At 53.9% G+C, this 23,014-nt stretch overlaps 2 protein-coding genes across 9 annotated transcripts in view; both read right to left on the bottom strand.

The window, feature by feature from the left end:
- The window catches only part of ILF3 (interleukin enhancer binding factor 3), a 30,124-nt gene extending 29,611 nt beyond the window's left edge, over nucleotides 1–513 (bottom strand). For 3 of the 6 annotated variants that reach the window (XM_034657781.1, XM_034657779.1, XM_034657780.1), the window contains exon 1: nucleotides 308–513. The gene's annotated coding sequence lies outside the window, so the exon portion shown is untranslated. The remainder of the gene's footprint in view (nucleotides 1–307) is intronic. The other 3 variants (XM_034657782.1, XM_034657783.1, XM_034657778.1) reach the window with 2 other exon arrangements.
- A 9,597-nt stretch (nucleotides 514–10,110) lies between these two features.
- Nucleotides 10,111–23,014, bottom strand: part of SLC44A2 (solute carrier family 44 member 2) — a 28,807-nt gene continuing 15,903 nt past the window's right edge. Inside the window, exons 2-22 of one of the 3 annotated variants that reach the window (XM_034657776.1) lie at nucleotides 22,670–22,718; nucleotides 20,715–20,788; nucleotides 20,509–20,593; nucleotides 19,868–19,952; nucleotides 19,568–19,678; nucleotides 19,433–19,493; nucleotides 19,221–19,344; nucleotides 19,041–19,124; nucleotides 18,849–18,961; nucleotides 16,587–16,718; nucleotides 16,386–16,485; nucleotides 16,208–16,300; nucleotides 15,949–16,033; nucleotides 15,085–15,347; nucleotides 14,902–14,996; nucleotides 14,103–14,206; nucleotides 13,928–14,001; nucleotides 13,769–13,839; nucleotides 13,505–13,593; nucleotides 12,270–12,354; nucleotides 10,111–11,424 (exon numbers count right to left, since the gene is read on the bottom strand). In XM_034657776.1, the coding sequence (XP_034513667.1) occupies nucleotides 11,318–11,424; nucleotides 12,270–12,354; nucleotides 13,505–13,593; nucleotides 13,769–13,839; nucleotides 13,928–14,001; nucleotides 14,103–14,206; nucleotides 14,902–14,996; nucleotides 15,085–15,347; nucleotides 15,949–16,033; nucleotides 16,208–16,300; nucleotides 16,386–16,485; nucleotides 16,587–16,718; nucleotides 18,849–18,961; nucleotides 19,041–19,124; nucleotides 19,221–19,344; nucleotides 19,433–19,493; nucleotides 19,568–19,678; nucleotides 19,868–19,952; nucleotides 20,509–20,593; nucleotides 20,715–20,788; nucleotides 22,670–22,718 (2,084 nt within the window). In that variant the 3' untranslated portion in view covers nucleotides 10,111–11,317. The other 2 variants (XM_034657775.1, XM_034657777.1) reach the window with 2 other exon arrangements.

Here is a 23,014-nt window from a genome sequence, read left to right as displayed (position 1 = left end):
GCGCCGCCGCCGGCCGAGGGGCCGCGAGGGGGGGCGGATGCGCGCGCACCGGGCCCTCGCCGCCGCCGCCGCCATTTTGTTTCCTCGGCACAATGGGGGAGAGTAACGGCCGAGCGCGGGAGCGAGACTGGCGAGGGAGGAATGAGCCAGGCGCTGGGGCGAGGGAACCGGGCGTAGGCGGGGAGCGCGGGGCGCCTGAGGCCTTGTCACCGCGACCCCTCAGCCCGGCCCGCGCTGAGTGGGAGGACTGGCGGGGGGAGGGGCAGAGGCGGGGAGCGGGCCCGGCCGCCGCCACATTGACGCTTACCTTGTCGGCGTTCCCTTCCCCGACCGCAACCGCCGCCGCCGCCCTCCTGCCACAGCCCACCGGGGTCTCCCCCCAAAAGCCACGCGGCGCGCACCGGGCTGCTGAGTCCAACTGCAATGGCGAGAAGAGGAGGAGGAGGAGCCGGGGCCGGGGGCGAGCGGGCGGGCGGGCGCGCGCCGGGGAGGTGCGGGCCACGTGATAGGCTGGAGCCCCGCCCCCTGCCGGCGCGTTGCCCCTTGACGCAGGCGAAGCCGGAGAGGGAGGGAGCGACGAAAAGAGATAAGGTGGGCTTCAGTCACGTGGCAGGAGCGTAGCCGTTGCGTTGCTGGTCACGTGGTATGGAAACGCTTACCTCTTTTCGAGGCCTTGATCATGTGACAGTGGCCAATGCAGAGGCCTCCTTGGCCACGTGACAAGGACTTTGGCGCTTCCCTTTGCTGTATTGGTAGGTCTGCATCATGTGATGTGGTCGTCGCTCTTTTTTTTTTAATGGTGGTTTTAAGCGGCATTACCACGTGACGCAGGGAGAGGGGCGGAGTCTCCTCTGCTGCGAGTCTATGCGCCTGCGCGGCTGCCATCTTACGCCCGTCGCTCCTGTGTACGTTGGCGGAAACGGGTCCGAGAGCCTGGCACGTGAGTGTCTCCTTAGCCGCCCGATTTTGGTTGTGGAGGTTTGATCTCCATCCGAGGTTACCTGGCGGAGCTTCCTCCCCTCTCCCTGCCTCACTCGCTAAAGGCCAAGAAGACCCGAGGTGCGGGTGTAAGTAACGGCCGGACAGATCTTGTTGCTGTCTCGAGACCGGCGCCGGTGTGCGCTCCAGTTCTGACGTCCTGCAAACCCCTCCGCGTAGCGTTCGGCCGCCCTGCCGAGCCCGACTTCCAAAGGGCAGAGAGCCGCGCTGCTCGGGATCTTCTAGTCTCCCTTTCACAGGTGGAGAAATGCCCAGCTGGAGGATTCACATCCTGCTCGTGGTAGAGCCGGGTCTGCGAGTCACACGCTCGACCAACCACAGCTCAAGGTTGTTAAGTAAAGACACCGGGGACCGAGCGCCTTCTCTTTTCAAGCCCATTGTTGTTGCATCCTCCCGGCGTTTCGTGAGATCCCCGATGTACATATAGTGTGTTCCTAAAGCCCCGCTCCCCTCCAGTGTCGGAATCAAGCTGGCGCTAGACAGGCGTCGTTACTAGGCATGTTGTCGTGTGCGAGGCTGTTGTTCTGAAACTGCCGAGACTCGAAACAAGGAATTATTGAAAAGGTTTCCTTCCTGAAAGTGAGAAGTCAGTCGTTCAAGACTTAACGGCATAGTAACGGATTTTCCTAGCAAAACTGTAGGGATGTAAGCTCCGTTGTTAAGGATGCAAGACCCAGTGTCTGCTCTAGGTTTGAGTCCCACGGTGTGACCAAAAACAGCCCACTTCTCTTGAGCCTCTGTTCCCTTATCTACAAAGTAGTGACGATTTTTTTTTAAAGCATTTGGCACAATTCTGTGTGCGGAATAAATGCCTCAAAATGATAACTATTATTAAAAAGGTAAGATGTAAAAATGTGGTTACAGAAATGGGTGAATACTATACCTACTGCCTTTCTTCTCTATTTGCATCTTATTTAGGGTTTCGAACGGCTAATCTATTCACCTGATACAAAATGTCAAATATTCAAGAGAGTGCGAGGACTAAGTCAATCGGCCTCCCTTCCTTAGCAGCCAGTGTTAAGTTTTGTGTGTATCTCTGCAGCGGTGTTTTATTCACAGAGGTGCTTAGATTTATTTTTTATTTATTTATTTTTGCTGTTTTTCACACAAATGGTAGACATTCTGCGTCTTGCTTTTTTTTTTCTTTTATTTGGAGATCTTTCCTAAATAGAGCTTGAGACTGAAGAAAGTTTTGGCAAATTTAACGGCCCGTGTATTCAAATAAAATTGGTTGAAGTAAATTTAGATTGTTTAAGGTCATCATGACAGGCACGGTGATAACTGGCTTTGACAAGTTAGAGACCGGCAATTACAGACACTTCAAGGAACAGGCTCAGCGGGGTGTGACTTGACTGAGTTAACAGCGCTACCAAGTGGCAGAACAAGGAAGGTTTCTAGTTTTCTGACTCCCGAGTCCATAGATGGTCCTTAGGAGGGACCAAACATTAGATTTCTGAAGAACTTGCTTTTGAGGCTCTCATGGCAGCCCGGTCAAGGCAGCTCCAAACACAGAAAGGGGTAGATAGGATCATGGTTATAAGCATAGGCTTTAGATCAAACTGCAGTCTTCACTAGAGGACCTCAGGACAGATTTGAAGTGTTTTTCAATCTCAGGGGTTTGCTAAGAATGCATGGAATGAGTGGGGGGGAAGCTGGTTTGGTTCTGATTGTTACCTATTGGACTGGTGTCTCGTCCAACCTGTATTTTGTAGTAAGAGCTGCTGGGCAGCAGTTAAAGTGTCAAGGAAACCACACTCCCTTAAAAAGTATGTTCTGTGGGTGCGTGAATGATGCAGTCAGTTAGGTGTCCAACTTTTGGTGTCGACTCAGGTCATGATCTCATGGGTCCTGAGATCAAGCCCCGAGTCAGGCTCCACACTCCATGGGGAGTCTGCTTGAAAATTCCCTCCCTCTGTGCCTCCCCTAACTCACACATGCATGTGTGTGTATGTGCGCGCGCGCTCTCTCTCTCTCTCTCACTCAAATAAGTTTAAAAAAAAAAAGTGTGTTCTGTTGGAGCCATCCCAGCCCCACCAGGAGTCGCAGGATAAGAGGTTTTCAGCCCAATCTTCTGACAAGCTATGTGCATCCTGCTTCTTGTCTGTGTTCTCTCCTTGGTCACCATGCAAGATTGAAGCCCCAGGGTGCCACCTGCCCTCTCTTGTCCGTTCATTTCCACCCTGACCGAGCCTTCCACTACTGCCCTTGAGTTTCCACCACTACATGGTTAACAAGCTCTGTATGCACAACCATTCTCTGACTTCCCTGCCCTGACATGCCCTGTCATCTGGCTATGCAACGCCTCTTGCCATTACAGCCTCTCCCTCAACAGTTGAAGAGTAAGGTCTGTCCCTTCCTTTTGCATTCCCTCTGTCTAGCCAGGTTCTGTCTTCACCAGGGACTTCAGTGTTCTCATGAACATGTTCTCCATTGTGTGCCTTCCTCCTCTTCAGAGATTTTTCGCACTTCAGCCCCCACCCCCAATCACACTGAGGAGCTTTTCCTTCTGAATCCTTTTTGACCCATGCCTGTTGCCTTCCTCCCCTTTCAGTGGAGTGGACATGGGTGGACCACGCTGCTTTGGGGTACTTCCCCTCTTGCTCAATCTGGAGTTTAGTTGATGGAGTTCCTGCTGTCATACTCTAAAACTAGGCCCATGGCTTGGCCACAGTGATTGGTTTATGAGTAAAGGACCCAAATCCGGCCAGTCAGAGCCAGTGAGCCCCAGGCCAGGGACTCTGGGGCAAGAGAAGCCCCTGTTCTAATCTTGAAGCTAGGGAAATATCAGGGTGGGGGTGGGGGTGGAGGGAGTAGACCTTGGTGAAAGAACTTGACAGAATGAAACCAACCAAGAAGAAAGCTCAGCTAAAAGATGGGAGCAATGGGGCGCCTGGGTGGCACCGCGGTTAAGCGTCTGCCTTCGGCTCAGGGCGTGATCCCGGCGTTGTGGGATCGAGCCCCACATCAGGCTCCTGTGCTGTGAGCCTGCTTCTTCCTCTCCCACTCTCCCTGCTTGTGTTCCCTCTCTCACTGGCTGTCTCTATCTCTGTCAAGTAAATAAATAAAATCTTTTAAAAAAAAAAATTAAAAAAAAAAAAGATGGGAGCAAGAAAAGAACATGCTGTTTTCTCCCCAGATTAAGCACAATTGACATCCAGCTATTCCACTTCTGAGTATATGCCCACCAGAAATGAAAGCAGGGACTCAAGATACTTGCACACCCTTGTTCATAGCAGCACGATTCACAATAGCCACAAGGTAGGAATAACCCAAGTGTCTGTCAGTGGAGGAATGCATAAATTATGATGTATGCAGACAAGGGAATTATTCAGCCTTAAAAGAGAAGGAAATTCTGACATAGGCTACAACATGGATGAACCTAGAGGATGTTATGTTCAGTGAAAGTAGCCAGACACAAGAGGCTAAGTACCATATGACTCCACTCATAACGAGGTCTCTGGAAGAGTTAGATTCATAAAGGCAGGAAGTAGAATGGTGGGTGCCTGTGGGAGGGGGAGTTTGTTTAATGGGGACAGAGTTTTCATTTGGGAAGAACAAAATGTTCTGGATGTGGAGGGTGGTTATGGTTGCACAAAAGCATGAATGTACTTAATGTCACTGAGTTGTACACTTAAAAATGGTTTGGGTGGTAATTTTTATGTGTATTTTACAGCAATATATGTATTTTTTAAAGATTTTATTTATGGGGCGCCTGGGTGGCTCAGACGGTTAAGCATCTGCCTTCGGCTTGGGTCTTTATCTCGGGGTCCTGGGATTCTTTCCTTAGCGGGGAGTCTCCTTCTCCCTGGCCCTCTGCCCCCCACCCCCGTTCATGCTAGTGCTGTCTCTCAAATTTTTAAAAAACTTTTTTAAGGATTTTATTTGTTAGAGAGAGCACAAGGAGGGGGAGCAGCAGGCAGAGGGAGAAGCAGGCTCCCTGCAGAGCCAGGAACCTGATGCGGGACTCGATCCCAGGACCCGGGGATCATGACCCAAGCCGAAGGCAGATGCCCAACCGACTAAGCCATTCAAGCGTCCCTCTCTCAAAATAAATTTAATTTTATAAATAAATGTATTTATTTTGTGAGAGAGAGCGTACACATGCATGTGTGAGCAGGGGGTGTGGGCAGAGAGAGAGGGAAAGAGAGAATCCCAAGCAGACTTCCCACGCAAAGCGCAGAGCCCAATGTGGGGCTTGATCTCATGACCCCAAGATCATGATCTGAGCCAAAACCAAGAATCGGACACTCAACCAGCTGAGCCACCCAGGCACCCCAGCGATGTTTTACATTAAAAGAACAAGATGGAGTGAAAGTGGAGCCATGTCAGGGCCACATCAGTTTGAGCTCCAGGATGTTGAGGCATGGGGAGAAAAAACTGGCATGCCACACAGCGATGCTGACATGTGGGCCAAGTATACGTAGGACCCCAACCACCTGGAGTTCATCATCTTCACCTGCCATGGCCCTCTTGGCCATCCTGAAGTTCCTGTTGTTCTAGGTTTTGCTCTTGTTCTTGCTCTCATCCCACAGAGCGCCTGGCTACCTGTAGCTCTGGCCTGCTGGGTCTCCATTCCCCCTTTGTTCTGAGAACCAAGGTTTCCCTTGGGGAACCACTTCTCCCCCACTGTGTTCCCATCACCCAGCCTCTGCCTTGGATCTGGCTGATCAGAACCCCACTTCTTTCCTGGTCCAATGACCGGTGCAGAGACGGGTTTCACCAGAACTGGCTGAAGAATAGGCCACTCTGGGACTTGCCTCTGGTCATCTGAGAAAGAGGTCTTTCTGCCCGGGCAGCTGGACTGTGAGGGTGTGAGCCTGGGGTATACAGTTTGGTGTGTCCTTTCACACCTTCGCACTGGCCATAACCTCTACCTGAAATACTCTCTTCCCTCAGGTATTCAGAGCTCCCCCCCCCTTCTCTGAGCTCTCTGCTCCAGCTGCCCTAACCACCATTTCTCAAACAGCACTGTCAGATTATCCTGCTTTATTTTTCTTTGAAGTGTCTATCATCACTTGTTATTTATTTAGTTATTATCTGTCTCCCTTGCCAGAGAGTAAACTCTGAGACCAGAGGACGTGGTTCTCGTTTACCCTGGCTTGGAGCACTCGATACCATGAGTAAATGCATGAGTGGGTCACCCACCACACCTGGCCCCAGCTGTGCTCAAGTCAGTCCAACCTCACAGACAAGAGACAAAGAGGAACTCCCCATTTCTCTTAAGCCACTTTTTTGTTTTCCAGTGGAGGTATAATACAATCATTTAAGTGTACATCTTAGTAAATGTTTAAGTATACATCTGTGTAAGCACCACCCGAATCAAGATAAGGAACATTGGCACTCCCCCTAGGAATCTCCCTGCTGTCCCTAGCCAATCCCTGGCCCTATTACATCACCAGGATTAGCTTTACCTGTCCTAGAATTTTAGAGAATTGGAAGACCTCTTTGTGTCTGTTAGCTGCCCAAGCCACTTTGTTTTCCGCCAGCTGGTAACTGGCCCCCACACCTGTGCCTGCGGGCCTCCCTTCCCATAGGGCAGTGGGCTCCCGCCCCTTGGCCTGGCCACACCACTTAAAGTATTCTGGACCGGTACCTCTCAGAGTTGCAAACCACCGAAATGAACGCTGGCCAACCCAAGCAGAAAAGAGCTTGCATATAGCCCCGTTAGGCCTGGAGCTGCTGCTGGGTATGCAGTGAACAAACCATCCCATGGCCCTGCCGTCGTGGAGCTGAGCTAGCTGGGGAGGCAGGTGATAGACAATAAGCAAAGTAGTGGCAAGTGCGATGGATGAAAAAAGCGCGCGGTGATGCGGGGCTGGGGCAGGTGCAGTTTTGAGTCAGGCAGTGCACAGAAAAGTCCTTACCAGGAGCCAGGGACTGAGGCCAAGCAGATTGCTGGGAGAGGAGCATTCCAGGTGGGAACAGCCAGTACAAAGTCCCAGAGGTTGACCGTGCTTGTGGCGGGAGCAGCAAAGAGGACTGAGGGGCTAGAAGGGGGCCAGGGTGGGAGGCGGGAGGGAGGGCCATCCAAGAAAGGGTGGATAGGTCCTGCAGGGCCCCAGAGACCCGCATGGAAACTTAGGCTTTGAAAGCTACGGGCGGGTTTTGGACAGCGGAAAGCTGGCATCCCTCCTGCATCTCCCCTTGCACATACCCTCAAGCCCCTGCCCCTCTTTGTCAACCCCAAACTAAATAAATCCACCCTCTGCACCTTTCCCCTTGGTGAGTTTGGGGGAGGAAAAAAAACCCCACAGTCCTGACATTGTTCATTCATGCAGTGTTGTCCCAATTTTTTGCACCTTGCTGGCTTCCAACATCTCCACATGCTCTGCCTTCCGCAGACATCCTTCTTTCTTAATGCGCTAGAAAAGAGTCGCTCCATTCATTTGCTCCCACAGTAAAGCCAGGAGCACTTGTGCCCACACTTCCTGCCTTCCACTCAGCTCCAGACGCCACCACTCTCTGGCTCTCCCCCGAGTCTGCTTTTTTTCCTTCTCTCCGCAGCTCAGACCTCACCTCTCTGGACGCTTAACTCCCCAGGTGATCTCAGCCAGCCCCATGACCTCAAAGACCATCAAAACACTGACACTCCCGATTAAATGCCTCCAGCCTAGAATTCTGTGAAGTCCCGACACATCCAACCATCTATGTGACTGCTTCCCTTGGAGAGTGTGTATAAAGCAAGTCCAAAATACACCGACCTGCCCAGATCCCTTATGCTCTGCTGTGTGGTCTCTCTGCCCAGGCTTTGTGGGCTTTGCCACAAATGCCTGCCCACCAGCTCTTCCTCAGAGAACAACCCTGGGCTCAGGACCACACTGCCAACACCCTCATGAGGATCAGACTGGATCACACTGGACACTCCGCCTCCACACCCAGGAGAATCAGATGTGCCTGCGATCATCAGCTCCTGGGCCACCTTTAGTCCGTGACCTACCCTTCAGGCCAGCTCTGAGATGTCACTTACCCTCCCGAGCTCCCTGCGGGCTCAGGCAACAGGTGCTCTCCACAGGACTCTGCCTGAGCTTGCCCCCCCTCAGCCTGGTTTCCTCCTGCTGCTTTGAGTCCTCTCTCTTGCACATGCAATCTGGTGAGCTCCACCTTCAGATGACATGCAAAGTCTGAATGCTTTTCATCGTCTTCACCAAGACCACCTGCGTCCAGTCTGCCAGGGTTATGTGCCCAGATTCGCGGTCTCCTTTTTTTAATTTAAATTTTTTTAAAAATTCCATTTATTCATTAGCGCATACGTGAACGCACATAAGCAGGGGGAGGGGAAGAGGGAGAGGGAGAAGCAAACTCCCCACTAAGCATGGAGCTTGATCCCAGGACCCCGAGACCATGACCCGAGCCGAAGGCAAATGCCTAACTGACTGAGCCACCCAGGTGCCCCACAACCTTTTAAAAAAAATCTTTTCTTTTTTTAAAATAGGCTCCACACTGAATGTGGGGCTCGAACTCATGACCCTGAAACCAAGCATCCCAGGCTCTACTGACTCAGCCAGCCAGGCGCCCCTGCAGTAACCTCCTTGTTGGTCTTCCTGCTTTTACTTTTGTGTGGTACTGTCTCTGCACACAGCAGCCAGAGAGTTTTGGGCGCGCATGAAAGACTGGGAACTTAAATCCTGGCGTATACTAATATACTAGTACCAGTGGTTCACACTGTGCACTGCACCCAGGCTGGACCCTGTGCTAAGCCCTCTACGGTCGTTCAGCTGTTCTGTGCCTGTATACGGAATGCCTGCTGTGTACAACGCACTCTGCCCTGCTCTGGGATAAGGTGGTAAAAAAGGAGGCCAGATCTGTATCCCCTTTGAGCTGACATGCTGGGTGGGGAGGCTAAGAATTATGAAGTGAAAATAGAAATAAATACTTGCAGATTGTGACACATGCCCTGAAAAAAAAAATAAAGAGGGTGGTGTGTGGTCCCAAGAGAGGCCAACCTTCGATGAGTACAGAAGGCTTCCTGGAGGAGGTGATCCCTGAGCTGAAAGCCAAAGGGTGAGGAGCCAGCCACACACAAGAGCCAGGTGGGGAGCATTTTAGGCACAAGTCCTGCTGCCAGGGTGGCTGGCCGCGTCCGTAAGGGTGAGCCAATGAGGCAGATGGGGCAGGGCCTCATGGGCTGCAGTGAAGACTTTGGCTGTTAACGCTGAATAAGGTGGGAGCCATGAATGGTTCTTGAGCAGAGAAAGGGGTGTGAACTCACTAGAGTGTTCTCAAGCATCCTTTTGCACCTGTGTGGGAAACCGTGAAGGGGAGGTGATCGCAGGAGCCAGGACCTAGGCAAGGGACAGCGCTGGTTCAGGTGAATGATAATGGGAGCTGGGAGCTGAAGATATGGGGGGAAGTTGGGAGGTATTTTGGAGGTGGGGCTAACAGGAACTGAGGATAAGGAAAAGAACAAACTCAGACAAACCAGAGAATTGAGGTGACACTCTCTGGGGTCAGTACAGGGTAGCGGGTAGGGGCTTGGGGTCAAGGACACTGGGGTTCAAATGCCTTCTAAGCCACTTTCCCACTGGGCAACCTTTAGAAACGTAACCCAGCCTCCCGGCCTCAATTAATTATAGAGGAGAGTAATAAAAGTTGTATATATGGTATGCAGATAGGAAGTACTCAAGAAACAGTGGCTATTTAAGAAAAAATTCCGACGGTGGGGGTACAGAGAAAGGGAGTGGCCCAGCTATCTGACAGTGACAGATAGCTGGCAGCAGGGGGCAGCAGCGAGCCCCCAGGCACCAGGGCAGGGCTCAGATCTCCGCAGCTTTGCAGGTTCAGAGAGGCTGGACCAGACTGCGGGCGCCTCAGGTGCTCGGGCCTGGCGACAAAGCAGGCCTGGGGGCATGCGTCTAGGCCGCGGTACTGAAGAGGTGGGCAGGAGGTGGACAGGCCGTCGCCACCTCCTGGAGGTGCATTTGTTCAGGAGAAACCCGAGCTGCCTGCATGGTGGGATTCAGGCAGAGATGGGGCTGGCAGACAGGGGCTTCCTGCCCTCCCTCCTTCCCCTGGGAGACTCACCCCAGCTCAGAGACTCAATCCCAGGGCAGTTAAAGCTGGGGTTCCTCCTACCAAGCTTCCTACTCCCTCCACAAACACTCCAGGCCCGGGCTCTGTACAATAGGCACTTTATTAGTGGTTGGAATGCAGTTAACACGCAAGAGTGTGCAGACAAAACGGGGGGGCCTGAGGGCTGGCGGGCAGGCATGGGAGACTGGGACCCCAGGCTGGGTTTCTCCCTCTCTCGGATGCTGCTGTGGTGCTGATGAGCAAAGACATGAAGTCGGGGGCGGGGGTATGGCGAAGGGGGAACTGGGAAACCAGGTCCCCGGAGTTCAACAAATTTGGCAAAAGGATCCTCAAGGTGAGGTGAGGGGGCAGGGCGGCCTGGTCCTCCCCACAGCATCTGCCCCCACCCCTTCCCTGACATTGTCGCTTGGGTGGATTCAGCTGCTTTGTCTCTTACAAAGACAGCTGTGTCAGTAACTGGCAGAAGAAGGGGGAAATTGGGCCCAACTCCTCCAGGGGGCCAGCAGGTTTCCATTAAGCAGCTATTAGCGGACTCCTCCCTCCTGCTTTGGTCTGTCCACACCGGTGCTCCCAGTGGCCCTCCCCCAACAGACTCACTCCCTCTCCTTCCATGACACCCCTGCTGTGGCCTCCCATGCCAGGAGCCACCCCCACCTGGTCATGCCACTCCCGCCCCAGCCATGCTGGGCAGGGAGGGGACGACAGAAGGCACTCCTCAGCTTGGCCCCATCTCAGCCATGGAGACAGACAGAAAAAAGCTAACAGACCCTTTAATGCACGTCCAGGTTAAAAAAAAATAAACGCGTGTGGCAGCCTGCGAGGCAGCTGTTCAGGCGTGGAGAAGGGGCTGGGTCCCGGCCAGAGCAGACACGAGTGAACAGGGGGCCTCAGGAACCGGAGCTTACTTTAGCCATCACTCTCACACAAACGGCGCCCCATCGCAAGAGGGGAACAGGAAGCACGAGGCGGCCCACAGAGGTCGGGCCCCCCTGCATGCCAGACATCAAGACGCCTCACCGGACTTCTCTCCATCCGGGCCAATGAGGGCTGGAGTGGCCTGTGCAGTCTTGGGGCGCCACCATGAAAATTCCAACTGCCCCCTGGTATAGGGAGGAGAGGCCCCAAATCCTCCAGGTCCCTGGAATCCAGTGGTAACTGGATGGTTGGGGGGTGGAGGGGAGGCGGCAGTGACAGGACTTCAGGTGAGCCCAGGGGGCCAGGGGTTCTGACCCAGCTGCCGAGCACCCAGTGTGAGACTTCTGGAGAGGTGGGGGGAGAGCGGGGGCCTTTAGGACTCGGCCAGCTTCTTGTTGGTCTTGTTCAAGAGCCTCTTGAGGTTGGGAGACATGAAGTAAGGCCTCTCGGCTGAGCCATCATTCCTCTCCAGGTCCTCCACTGTGGAGAGAGGCCCCAGAGACGGTGGCATGAGGGGAGCCCAGGGGCAGGGACCTCTGGGGACAGGGCGGGAGGACGAGGGTCAGAGAGAAGCCTCAGAGGGTTAGGAAGCAAGACACACTGGGACCGGAGAGGGGCAGGCTGTGGTGGGCTCGGAACGGGATACGCACACACTCCCCACACTCCCAGGCAGGGTAGCCCCAGCCCTGCATGCACCCCCAGTCTACAGGGAGGAAACGAGGAGGCCTGCCTGGCCCCCACGCCTCCCTCCCTCTCTACTCCTCGACTTCTGCCCGCTTCCCCTCCTCCGCACTCCCCTTCAACAGGATGTCTCTCAGCTCGGGCGACATGAAGTAGGGTCGCTCCTGAGAGCCGTCATTCCTTTCCAGGTCCTCACCTGGGCTCCCCCCAGGAACCAGCAGGGGGAAAATGGGGTGGTCAGGAAGGGAGGGAAAGAGGGAGGCAGGGAAGAACAGGGAAGCCAGCAGGCATGGAGTAGAGGAAAAGAAAAGAAAAAAAACAAAAAACAAAAAAACAGACAGATGGAGAGACCAGAGTTAGTAGCAGCCACAGACTCCCCCCCGCCCCCAACAAAGCCAGAGACTCCAAAGCCGAGGGCCCAGGGGCACAGCCTTCTAGCTGCAGCCTGGGGACAACAGGATGGAGCAGCTCCAAGCGTAGGGAGGAGGCCGAGACAGCATGCCAGGGCCCTCTGATGCAGAACAGCCAGTCCCCGGGGAAGCTGGGGGCACCTGGCCGCTGAATACATAGCCCCATCAGATGTTATGCCCAGAGGGGAGAAGGCAGTCAGAGCCCGGCAAGGGTTGGGTTGAGGGGTCACTCACAGAAGCAGAGGAACAACGTGTCCACACACATGCCGTAGACACTGAAGAAGCCATGGGCAATCAGGTAGGAGCCGACGATCACCGTCTAGGCAAGGGGACCCAAGCTGTTTCCATCCCAGCTCCTACAGCAACTCCCACTCACCACACCCTCCCAGGCTTGGATCCTGTCATTCCCCTGCTGATAAGCCCTCCTTAGAATAACATCCTAAATCCTGCATTCACTCCTGTTTTCTTCAACCCCAGGGCCTTTGCACTCGCTGTTGTCTTGACTTAAATCTAGTTTTTGTCCTCTTATACTTCTGCTTTCAGTTCAAACATCAAGTCCTGAGATACCACCTCCTCCAAGAAGCTGTTTCTGACATCCAGAGCGGTTTTATGCTCTCCTAGCACTGCATGCCTGTCCTGTGAAACCTTCGTCTGGCTGCCATTTTATGCATGTTTAGGGCATTAAGGCATGATGCCCTCATCCCCACTAGACTGTATATGTCCCACTTACAGCCACACCCCCAACAATCAGAGACTCACAGGGCCTTGGCAGGTATCTGATAAACATTTATGACTGAAGCAAGTGGACCACGGAGAGATTAAATAACTTGCCCAAACTGACCATCTCAGAGAGCAAATAGAGAACTCAGATAAAAATCTAGGTCATTGGGCTCCAAGGCCTGCACTGCTCTCAGAGTGATGACATTACCCCTTCATGGCCCCACCACCTCCCTCCCTGCCCTTATCCCCACCTCCCCCCGTCCCCACCACCAATCTCCTCACTATTCCTGGCATAGGCCCACCTCAGGGCCTCCGTATTTGTTGATCCCTGTGCCTGGAAGTTCCCTGTATCTCCTTCAGATTTTAGATCTGACATCACTTCCACAGTGAAGACACCTGGCCTTCCAGGCCTGCCCAAATCCTCCCCCACGGGCTCTGACAGTTCCCTGTAACACTCCCCTGTGGCACAGATCAGGGATCAGTTTGTAATCACACATCCATCCGCATCATTATTCGAGATCTATTTACCTCTGAAAGGTAAGGTCCTCTGGAGGGAACCCCTTCCTCTACCCCCCCCACCCCTCCCGGGGGCCTGGTACACAGCAGATGCTTACTACATGTTTGTGGACTGAATAAATCATCAATCCCCCACCTCTGACCTCCATCCACATCTGTCTAGTAAAAAGAGACCAAGAGACCCCAGTACCTCCTCCTACATGGACCCCCACCCCATCCCCAAAGGTCCATACCAGTATAGGGACCCAGTAATAATTGAGGGGCGGTGCCGTGTCCTGCACAATCCTGATCCGGTGGGTGAAGAAAAAGAAAGCCAGGATCCCTAAGGAGAAGGAAGAAACCAAGATGGATGAGGGTTCTGGCTAAAGGAAGTGCCCCCCGCAAGAAGACCTCAGAGAACATGGCACCTGTCACGAAGAAGATGTGGGGGCCCAACAGCACTTCACAAGTCACCCCAGTGGCTCCCACAGCCCCATGGGCTGGCCAGTGGCACTCACCCACGCTACCCACGATCAGAAGCTTGCCCAACAGGAAAAGGAAGTCGGTAACTTTGTCTAGGACGGCCACTCTGCAGGGGACAGTGAGGAGCAGGTATGAAGGTGGGCTCAGGGACTGGGGGAGGAGGGAGGCAGCCCGAGCACGATGCTTTCCCTGACCTGATGATGTTTCTCATGAGCAGGAAGAAGGCATTTCTGGCCGAGGTGCAGAAGTTGGTGCCGTAGATGGCAATCTGGAGGGAGGAGGGGGGGGTCAGGCCCACTGGCTGGGAATGACGGTTCCTCGTACCCAGCAGGAGCTGGTGGGCTGGTTCTGGGTCCCAGGCCTCCTCACCATGATGTAGGCATTCCTGTTGAGGAATCTGATGAACTTCTCCAGGCACCAGAAGCAGCATTTGAGACAGGTCATGAGGAACTTGGCAAACTTGTTCTCGGCAGCTAAGAGAGAAGGGAGGGATGCAGAGGTGAGGGGAGACTCCCCGGTAGGGACACCCCACCCCACCCTCTTCATTACATGCACAGAGTCCAGCATTCTCCGAACCCGCCTACCCAAAGAGACAGGGGGAGGAAATTGATCCAGAACCCCCAGGGTCCTGCCCCTCACCCAAGTAGGAACCAACCGGGCCCAGGACTCTCAGCCCAGACCCCAAGGAAGGGCCCTATCATGAAGCCTTTCAACCCAGCCTCCAGGCAGGAACCAATCACAGCCCACACTACTGCCCTGGCCCCGCCTCCCAAGCAGAAGCCAATCCTCGCCGCCTCCTTGGCTACACCCCAAATAACAACCAATCCCAGCCCCACCGCTGCCAATACGAAACACGCCTCAGCCCCGCCCTTATCTGCACGGACAGATCTTAGCCTCTCCAGGAACCAACGGTGGCCCCGGTGGCCCCGGCCTCTTGGTTCCTACACCCCCCACCCCCCAAAAGTAAGAACTCCACCCAGTGGGCTCCCTCAGCCATTCCTCCGCCTCAGGAACTAATCGCTCAAACTCCCCACCTCCGCCCTCCTCACCCCAAGTAGAAACCACAGTCCCATGGCCTTAACACCCCCCTCACCCTCCAATAAACCAATTCCGGATCTGCCCTCAGGCCGGACCCCACCAGCCAAAGCAAGCCACCTGTGGGCCGCACCTTTCAGGCGCTGATCCAAGTACTCAAGCATCACTCGGATGATCTGCACAATGGCCAGAATGAAGGCGCCAAACGCCAGGGAGCCTGTGTGGTACCTGAGGGCCAAGAGGGGAGTCAGCGGCCGCGCCAAGGCTCCCCCACCATCTCGCCCCCACCCCACCCCCAGCCCACCCGGAGGCCCACCTGAGCGCCCGACCGAAGGCAGAGAAGAGTGGGAAAGCAGGCAGGTCATCTGGCTTGTGCAGGGCCCAGTAGTAGGAGGCGAAGGCCCCAGCTAGCGTGACCTGGCCCAGGGCCAGCACGAAGTTGGCCAGCCAGAAGAACATGAAGGCGTTGAAGATCTGCAGGCCTAGCAGGGCCCGATGGTAGCCCGACTCACCCCCGTAGAAGGCGAACTGGCAGTGGGCACCAGGACACAGGCGGGATTCATTGGAGGAGGCGAAGGTCTGTGGGAGGGGTGCAGAGCCAGGTCACGACAAAGGGGCCGAGGGTTCAGAGTGGGCCCTGGGCATCAGGTCTGGGTCACACAGACCATGGGGTGGGACAGGAGTCATGGGCATCAGAGGTAAGTCGAGGGATTGGGGGCTCAGTATAGGGGCTTCTAAAAGGGGTTCTAGAAGCAAGACAGGACTGTTGACTCCATGGGGGTGAGGCAGAATAAGCTATCCTGGGGATCAGGGTGGGGTCATGCGTCAGGAGAGTGGCCACGTGGACAGGAAAAGAATGGCAGAGATAGATCAGTACAAGGACCACAGGGGTCAGGAGAGGGGCCTGTGAAAGGCCAGAAAGGGGTTCTAGAAGTAAGACCTGCCCATCACTGGGTTAAGGGAGGGCTATGGGGCAGGAAATGAAGTCAAGGGGAGAAAGGTGGGTGGTTCAGTATTCAGGGTGGGCTGGGGGCTGCTAAATGGGATCTCTTCCCCTCGGTGCTCCCCACATCCAGCACCAGGCATACAGCAGGCACCGAATGTTTGTTGAATGATCCCCAAGTGGGGATGAGAGATTTCAGATAGTCTGTGGGCTGCCGGGGAAACAGCTAACCCCCACCTCAGGGTTGCAGGTTTTCCCAACAAACTGGCAGGTGCCATCGTCAAAGATCTTATAGATAGCTTCGTTGGAAGTGGACAGGAAGCTGGAGGTTCGTTAAGGAAGCTGAGGTTTGGGATTAGGGACCCCGGTGGCTGGTGAGAAAGGATCCATTCCCCCACCCGGTTCTGGCCCTGCCCCCCATGTTGCAGGTCACTCCCAGGCCAGTCTGGCCCTTGGCCACCCCCGGGGCCAGGGATCCGGGTCTGAGGCTGGATACACAGCAGTGCTAGCCCAGTAGGCAATGCAAAGGCACAGCAGGAAGAAGGTGACCAGTGGGTACAGCAGGGAGCACATCACGTATCCCACAGCCCTGGGGAAGAGCAGAGACACAGGCATCAGGGCCTGAGCAGCCCTGGGACCGCCCCAGCCCAGCCCCGGGGCACCCTGGCACTCACCTGCTGCCTTCTTTGATAAGCGCAATGGCGATGAGAATTCTCTTCCGCAGAAAGATGAGCAGCAGGATGATAATGGCCTCAAGGATGCTCAGAATGATCACTGTGGGCGGCAGAGTGGGCAGAGTCTGCCAGCCGCCCGTACCCACTCCCTCACTCCCTCCAGGCCTCACCAGGGGCAAGATGGGGGGGGCCGGGACTCACTGAAGGTCATCCACGTCTGCCGCAAGTGCAGATACACGCGGAGGTCTGTCTGGAAGCCAAGGTCCACGAGGGAGATGTCGGAGCCCACCTCGCCCCGCAGCCGCATGTACTCCATGTAGCAGTGAAATATGCCTGCAGAGGGGACCAACCTCAGCCTAGCGGATGCCCCCCCAACGCTGCAAAGCAGGTGGGAGCACCCCGTGTAGCAGAAGCAAGAACAGAGCTGATAACGGCTGCCATCGCTTGCTCCTGCCTCCGAGGGTTTGTAGGGATTGATTTATTTATTATTGGTGACAGAGAGAGAGAGAGAGAGAGTGAGCAGGGGGAGAGAAAGAGGGAGAGAGAGAATCCCAAACAGACTTCCCGCTGAGCACGGAGCCCGATTCGGGGCTCGACCCCAGGACCCTGAGATCATGACCTGAGAGGAAATCAAGAGTCAGATGCTTAACCAAATGAGCCACCCAGGTGCCCCGCCTCTGAGCCTTTGTACTTGCTGTTCCCGATGCTTAGTACTGGATTTCTCACACCTTCCTGTCTCTACTCAAATGTCACATTCTTTTTTTTTTTTTTTTAAAGATTTTATTTATTTATTTGTCAGAGAAAGAGAGCACAAGCAGGGAGGAGCGGCAGGCAGAGGCAGAGAGAGAAGCAGGATCCCCACTGAGCAGGGAGCCCGGTGTGAGCCTCAATCCCAGAACCCTGGGGATCACGAACCAAGCTAAACGCTTACCTGACTGAGCCAACCAGGCGTCCCTCAAAGGTCACCTTCTAATGAGACCTTCCCAATTCGCTTCTCCCGTTTGGAATCACAGCCCCTCACACTCAACCTCTTATCCCTTCTCTCTGCTTGGACCTTCTAGAGGGTTTTCTGGCTTATTATTACTATTTCTTAAGATTTTAAGTAATCCGTACACCCAACATGGGGCTTGAACTCACGACCCAGAGATCAAGAGTCGCAGGCTCCCCTGACTTAGCCAGCCAGGCGCCCCCTGGTTTATTATTTCTTGTCCATCTTCCCCACACCCCTGGGACCTAGAAAACTGCCTGGGCACACAGGCGCCAATCCAGGCTTGATGCACACATGCATAAATGAGCGGCTGAATGGGTTGCCTGGATGCTATGTGACCTGAGGTTTTCCCTGCCACCAGTAACAATGATTCATGGCTGGGGACGGAGGATGTGGGTATTAACATTCAGTGGGGTGGCATTAGGGATTTTCAATATTCCTCTTAGCTCTTTGTAGAATAAAATTGTAAAATGCAGATAAAGTAAAAAAAAAAAAAAAGGGCACCTGGCTGGCTCAGTCGGTACAGCATGTGACCCTTGATCTGAGGGTTGTGAGTTCGAGCCCCACGCTGGGTGTAGAAATGACTTAAAAATAGAATCTTAGGACCGCCTGGGTTGTTCAGTCAGTTAAGCATCTGCCTTCGGCTCAGGTCCCTGGAGTCCTGGGATTGAGACCCAAGTCGGACTCCCTACTCAGTACGAAATCTGCTTCTCCCTCCCTCTGCGCCCCCTATCCCAGCTCATGTTCTCTCTTTCTCTCTCTCTCTCTCTCCCCCTCTCAAATAAAATCTTAAAAAATAAAATAAAATCTTAAAAACAAACAAAACCATTTGCCTAAAATGCCAGCACCCAGCTAGAAACCGCCACTAGCATGAATATTTTAATATTTATGTCCTCACACTGGGCTGCCTGTAAGATATCTCTCCCCCTGGAATGTTTATCTGAAGAATCAGAATGCGAAGAACCAGATTTTGTGCATTGCCTCTGGGTTTCCCAGGCCTGAGAGCCACAGGGCCCTCCCCCCATCTCGCCTATACACTTTTTCTCATTAAGCCTCCTAACCAGTAAATACTAATTATCCCCACTTTATAGAGGAAGAAATTGAGGCACGGGGACGTTGAGTCACTTGCCCAAGGTCACAGAGGAAGGAACTGGCAGAGTCGGCATTTAACCCCCAGCCGTCCGGTGCCAGAGCAGACATCTTTAACCCCTGCGCTAAGCAGTCTATTTGAGAATGCTTTCTGATGTAGATAAAATACAGATCCAGGTCCCACCTGGAAGGCTGTGATTTAACTCACACCCCATCGATAAACACTAGAGTCGTTTCCAAGTGCTACTCCCATAAACAATGCTGAGAGGAACATCTTCGCAAATCGCAGATGAAAGAGAGATGGCTTAGGACAAGATTCCTGACGACCACTGTCAGGTCAGAGAGCAGAGGCGTTTTGCAGACTTGGCTGGGGGGGCAGGGCGTACCATAGCCCAGCACCAGAATCAGCATGGTGACCATCACCCAGACCATGACGCCGGCCAGGAAGCGCAGCAGGACAATGAAGAGAAGGCTCATCAGCATGGCGATGACCAGGCCACTGGGGACAAAACGGGGGCATGAGCAGATGGCATCCTGTCGCCAGCCCCGGGCTACACAGACTGGGGCTCCCCACTTACATGACTATCCAGTACCAGGAAACCGTGTAATCTTCAAAAATCCGCATGGCCAGCTGCCGCGCCTCCAAGACCCCATTGGCCTTCCTGGGGACAGGCACACAAGGCTCGTGTCGGAGCCCCTCCCTGACCGGGCCCGCCCCAGAAAGTAGGACCCCCGATGGGGCGGGCCGGGGTCCTCACTTGGCGCCCTCCACCAGCTCTGTGATGTTCTTTCGAGAGCCGTGCCCATCCTCATAGGTCGTCTCGTTGCCCACCATGAGGACCCCCTTGTGGGCGTGGATGGCTGGGAAGCATCGCCGGGCCACTGCAGGGAACAGGGAATGAGACCAGTCAGGCTGAGCCCCTAAAACCTCTCCACCCCCCACCCTCCGTTTCCGGAACCCCAGACTCACAGGGTTTGCTGGGGGTGAGGACAGCAGGGCAGTCGCCATCCCGAAGCACTTCAGCCACACCCTAGCAAGAGAAGGAGAGGGTTTCATGCCCCAGCCCAGCACCCTCCACCTGCCCCCTCTCTAGGCTCCCCTCACCTTGTTGGTCTGGAAGCCAGGCACACAGAACTGCTTGTAGTACTCAAAGTCCTGTGATCTGTGAGCGTTCAGGTAGGTGAGGTAACGGTCGGGGCATTTCTCCACGCAGATCTTGGGGGGCAGGAGGCAGGGGTTGGGTGGGATCAAGATAGACACCCAATCCCCACATAGGACAGAGGCCCCACCTCCCATGCACCAGGGAAAAGAAAGGGCTGAGAGAGAAGCTGACCCTAGAGGGAGAAAAGGACCCGGTGATGGAAAGCAGGGGTAGCAAAGAAGATAGGAGAGCGGCCAAATTACCTGGGGGGTGGGACACTGGAATTCCAGCAGGACCAGAGGGCTGGCACACTTCACAATGTTGAAATAGAACAGGTAGGGTTTGTTCCTGGGGTTGGGGAAGGGAGATGAAAACTGTCAAGATTTCTCAATCTCCCTACGTGTGGCATCTAATGCAAGCAACAGCGGTAGCAGCAACCCCGAGAGATTCCAGCTCTGCCTGGTGGCTCATCTAACCATCCCAACAGCCTCATGAGGGTGGGACTGTGCTGAGCCCCATTTCAGAGATGAGGAAAATACGGCCTAGAGAGGTTGGGACACTTGTCCTAGCTCACACAGCCAGGGAGTGGCACAGCCTGGACTGAACTCGCTTTTAGCTCACCTGTTTAGCTCACCCCACCTGACATCAGATCCAGGACTATCTCCTATCTGTCCCTCCCCTAAACTGTGAGCTACCAGAGGACAAGACTCTTAATGTCTCCTTCAGTGCAGTGTCCTCAAGGCCTAGAACAGCGGCTTGGGATGGCGGGAGATTTATAAATACTTGTTGACTAAATAACAGAGGGATGGAGGTGAGGGAAGCCTAGAACCTTCTCCCCAGTGCTCATGAAGCCGTCCTGCCCACACCTCTCCAGTCCCACCAGGCCCCAAAGAGCCAGACTCACGCATTTTTTGTGCCCTTCTGCCCGCAGAACTCGCCTCGGCTATCAGTGGGGTAGATCACCTTTCGAGGGTCCCCATGGGTCCAGGCTGTGGAGGGATCCAGGGATACTGAGGTACGGCCATTCCTCAGCACCAACCCCATTTCGGCCCTAGGGCTGTGGCTTGTCCTCCACCTTGGATCCCCAATCCTGTGCCCTCCTCCACTCACCTATGATGCCTACAGCCACGTAGCCCACAATGGCCAGGAGGAGGAACACACAGCAAATGATGTCTGTGCAGCCCCTGGGGAACAGAGAACAGCATCAGGGTGGGAGCCTTGGGGCCCAGTTTATCACGGACCCCATCCTTCCCTGCACACCCACCCACATTCCTGTCACTTGGACACGTGTTCCTTAGTGGTGTGAATGCTGTACCAAAGAGCAAATACATTTTATTTTTGTTTTTTTCTTAAAAAGCAAGTGCCACGCCCAGCACCGGACTGGAACTCACAACCCTGAGATCAGGGGTCACATGCTTTATGGACTGAGCCAGCCAGGCGCCCCTTACATTTTGTCACCTACCGCTACACTGTTCTTGAAGCAGTTGGCCACAATGTTCAGCTCTCCGTTGACTGAGAGAGCCCATTTCCCCCCAACCTTTAATAGCAATAGGGGATCAATGGTTTTTAAAATTTAAACCTTTTTTTTTTTTAAAGATTTTATTTTTTATTTATTTATTTGACAGAGACAGAGACAGCCAGCGAGAGAGGGAACACAAGCAGGGGCAGTGGGAGAGGAAGAAGCAGGCTTATAGCAGAGGAGCCTGACGTGGGGCTCGATCCCACAACGCCGGGATCACGCCCTGAGCCGAAGGCAGACGCCCAACCGCTGTGCCACCCAGGTGCCCCTAAAATTTAAACTATTTTTTTAGAGATTTTATTTATTTATTTGAGAGAGAGTGAGTGAGAGAGCACAAGCTGGGGAAGAGGCAGAGGGAGAGAGAGAAGTAGGCTTCGGCTCAGGTCATGATCCGAGGGTCCTGGAATGGAACCCCGAATTGGGCTCTCTGCTCAGTGGGGAGTCTGCTTCTCCCTCTCCCTCTGTCTACTGCTCTGTCTACTTGTGCTCTGTTAATTAAATAAAATCTTTTTTTAAAAAATTCATATTTTGGGGCACCTGGGGGCTCTGTTGGTTAAGTATCAGGCTCTTGGTTTCAGCTCAGGTCACGGTCTCAGGATCATGGGATTGAGCCCCAAGTTGGCTACAGGCTCAGCAGAGTTTGCTTGGGACACTCTGTCTCCCTTGCACTCTGCCCAGAGGCATGCTCACTGGCGTGAGTGTTCTCTCTCTCAAATAAATAAAATCTTTTTTAAAAATTTCATATTTCCAAATTCCCTCCAAAATACACTGAGCCACTTAGATTCAGAGCAGCGTATGTGCCAATCTTTCTAATCTTTGCTACTCTGTGATGGGGAAATTCTATTTGGTTATTGTTTTAAATCTCATTCCTGGGGCGCCTGGGTGGCACAGCAGTTAAGCGTCTGCCTTAGGCTCAGGGCGTGATCCCAGCGTTCTGGGATGAGCCCCACATCAGGCTCTTCTGCTATGAGCCTGTTTCTTCCTCTCCCACTCTCCCTGCTTGTGTTCCCTCTCTCACTGGCTGTCTATCTCTGTCAAATAAATTAAAAATCTTTAAAAAAACAAATCTCATTCCTTTACCAGTTGGTCAATTTGCACACTTCCCCACAGCTTCACTGTGTACAGTATTTCTTGTTCTAGAAATTATCTCTTCCAGTCTTTTGCCTGAGTTTAAAAATTCATTTGCAAAGACTCTTTGGGGGCGCCTGGGTGGCTCAGTTGGTTAAGCGTCTGCCTTTGGCTCAGGTCATGATCTCCGGGTCCTGGGTTCAAGCCCCCAGTCCTGGCTCAGCAGAGAACCTGCTTCTCCCTCTCCCTCTGCCCTCCACTCCTGCTCTCTCACTCTATCTCAAATCAGTCAATCAATCAGTATCTTTTTTAAAAAGACTCTTTGTATATTAAGGAAATTAGTTTTTCAATTGTCAAGTAGCAAATATTGATCACCAGTTTGTTGCAGGGCAGATGTGGTGGTTGGGGGGGGGTAAAGAAATGGGTGGAGGCAGTGCTAGCAGAGACACCCCCCCCCCCAGGAACCCAGAGCGCTTACCTGTGGTAAATGGGTCCTTTGAAGGTAGGGTCATACTTCTGTGGTGTTCCTGAAAATCAGCAAGATTGAGCAGGGTGACCAAGAAGGGGTTGCGAGATCCACCCCCCCCCAAGCCCCTAGGGGTATCTCTGGCCCAGAGAAGAGTGAAGTCCAGAGACCCAGCGGATTTCCTGTTTCACCCCACCTCCAGGCGGCCACACCCTAGCCCCCAGTGCGGGCAGGCCAAGCAGGGAGAGCAGGCGCTGATGGACAACAGCCTCGAGTTATCACCTGACGGCCACCCACTGGGGAGGGGGCAGGACTGGGGGCCACCCACTGAGGAAGGGGCTGGACTGGGGACGGGGG

Source organism: Ailuropoda melanoleuca, chromosome 4, assembly GCF_002007445.2.
Source record: "Ailuropoda melanoleuca isolate Jingjing chromosome 4, ASM200744v2, whole genome shotgun sequence".
In the NCBI taxonomy this organism is placed as follows: domain Eukaryota; kingdom Metazoa; phylum Chordata; class Mammalia; order Carnivora; family Ursidae; genus Ailuropoda; species Ailuropoda melanoleuca.
This window is presented reverse-complemented; position numbering and strand designations above follow the sequence as displayed.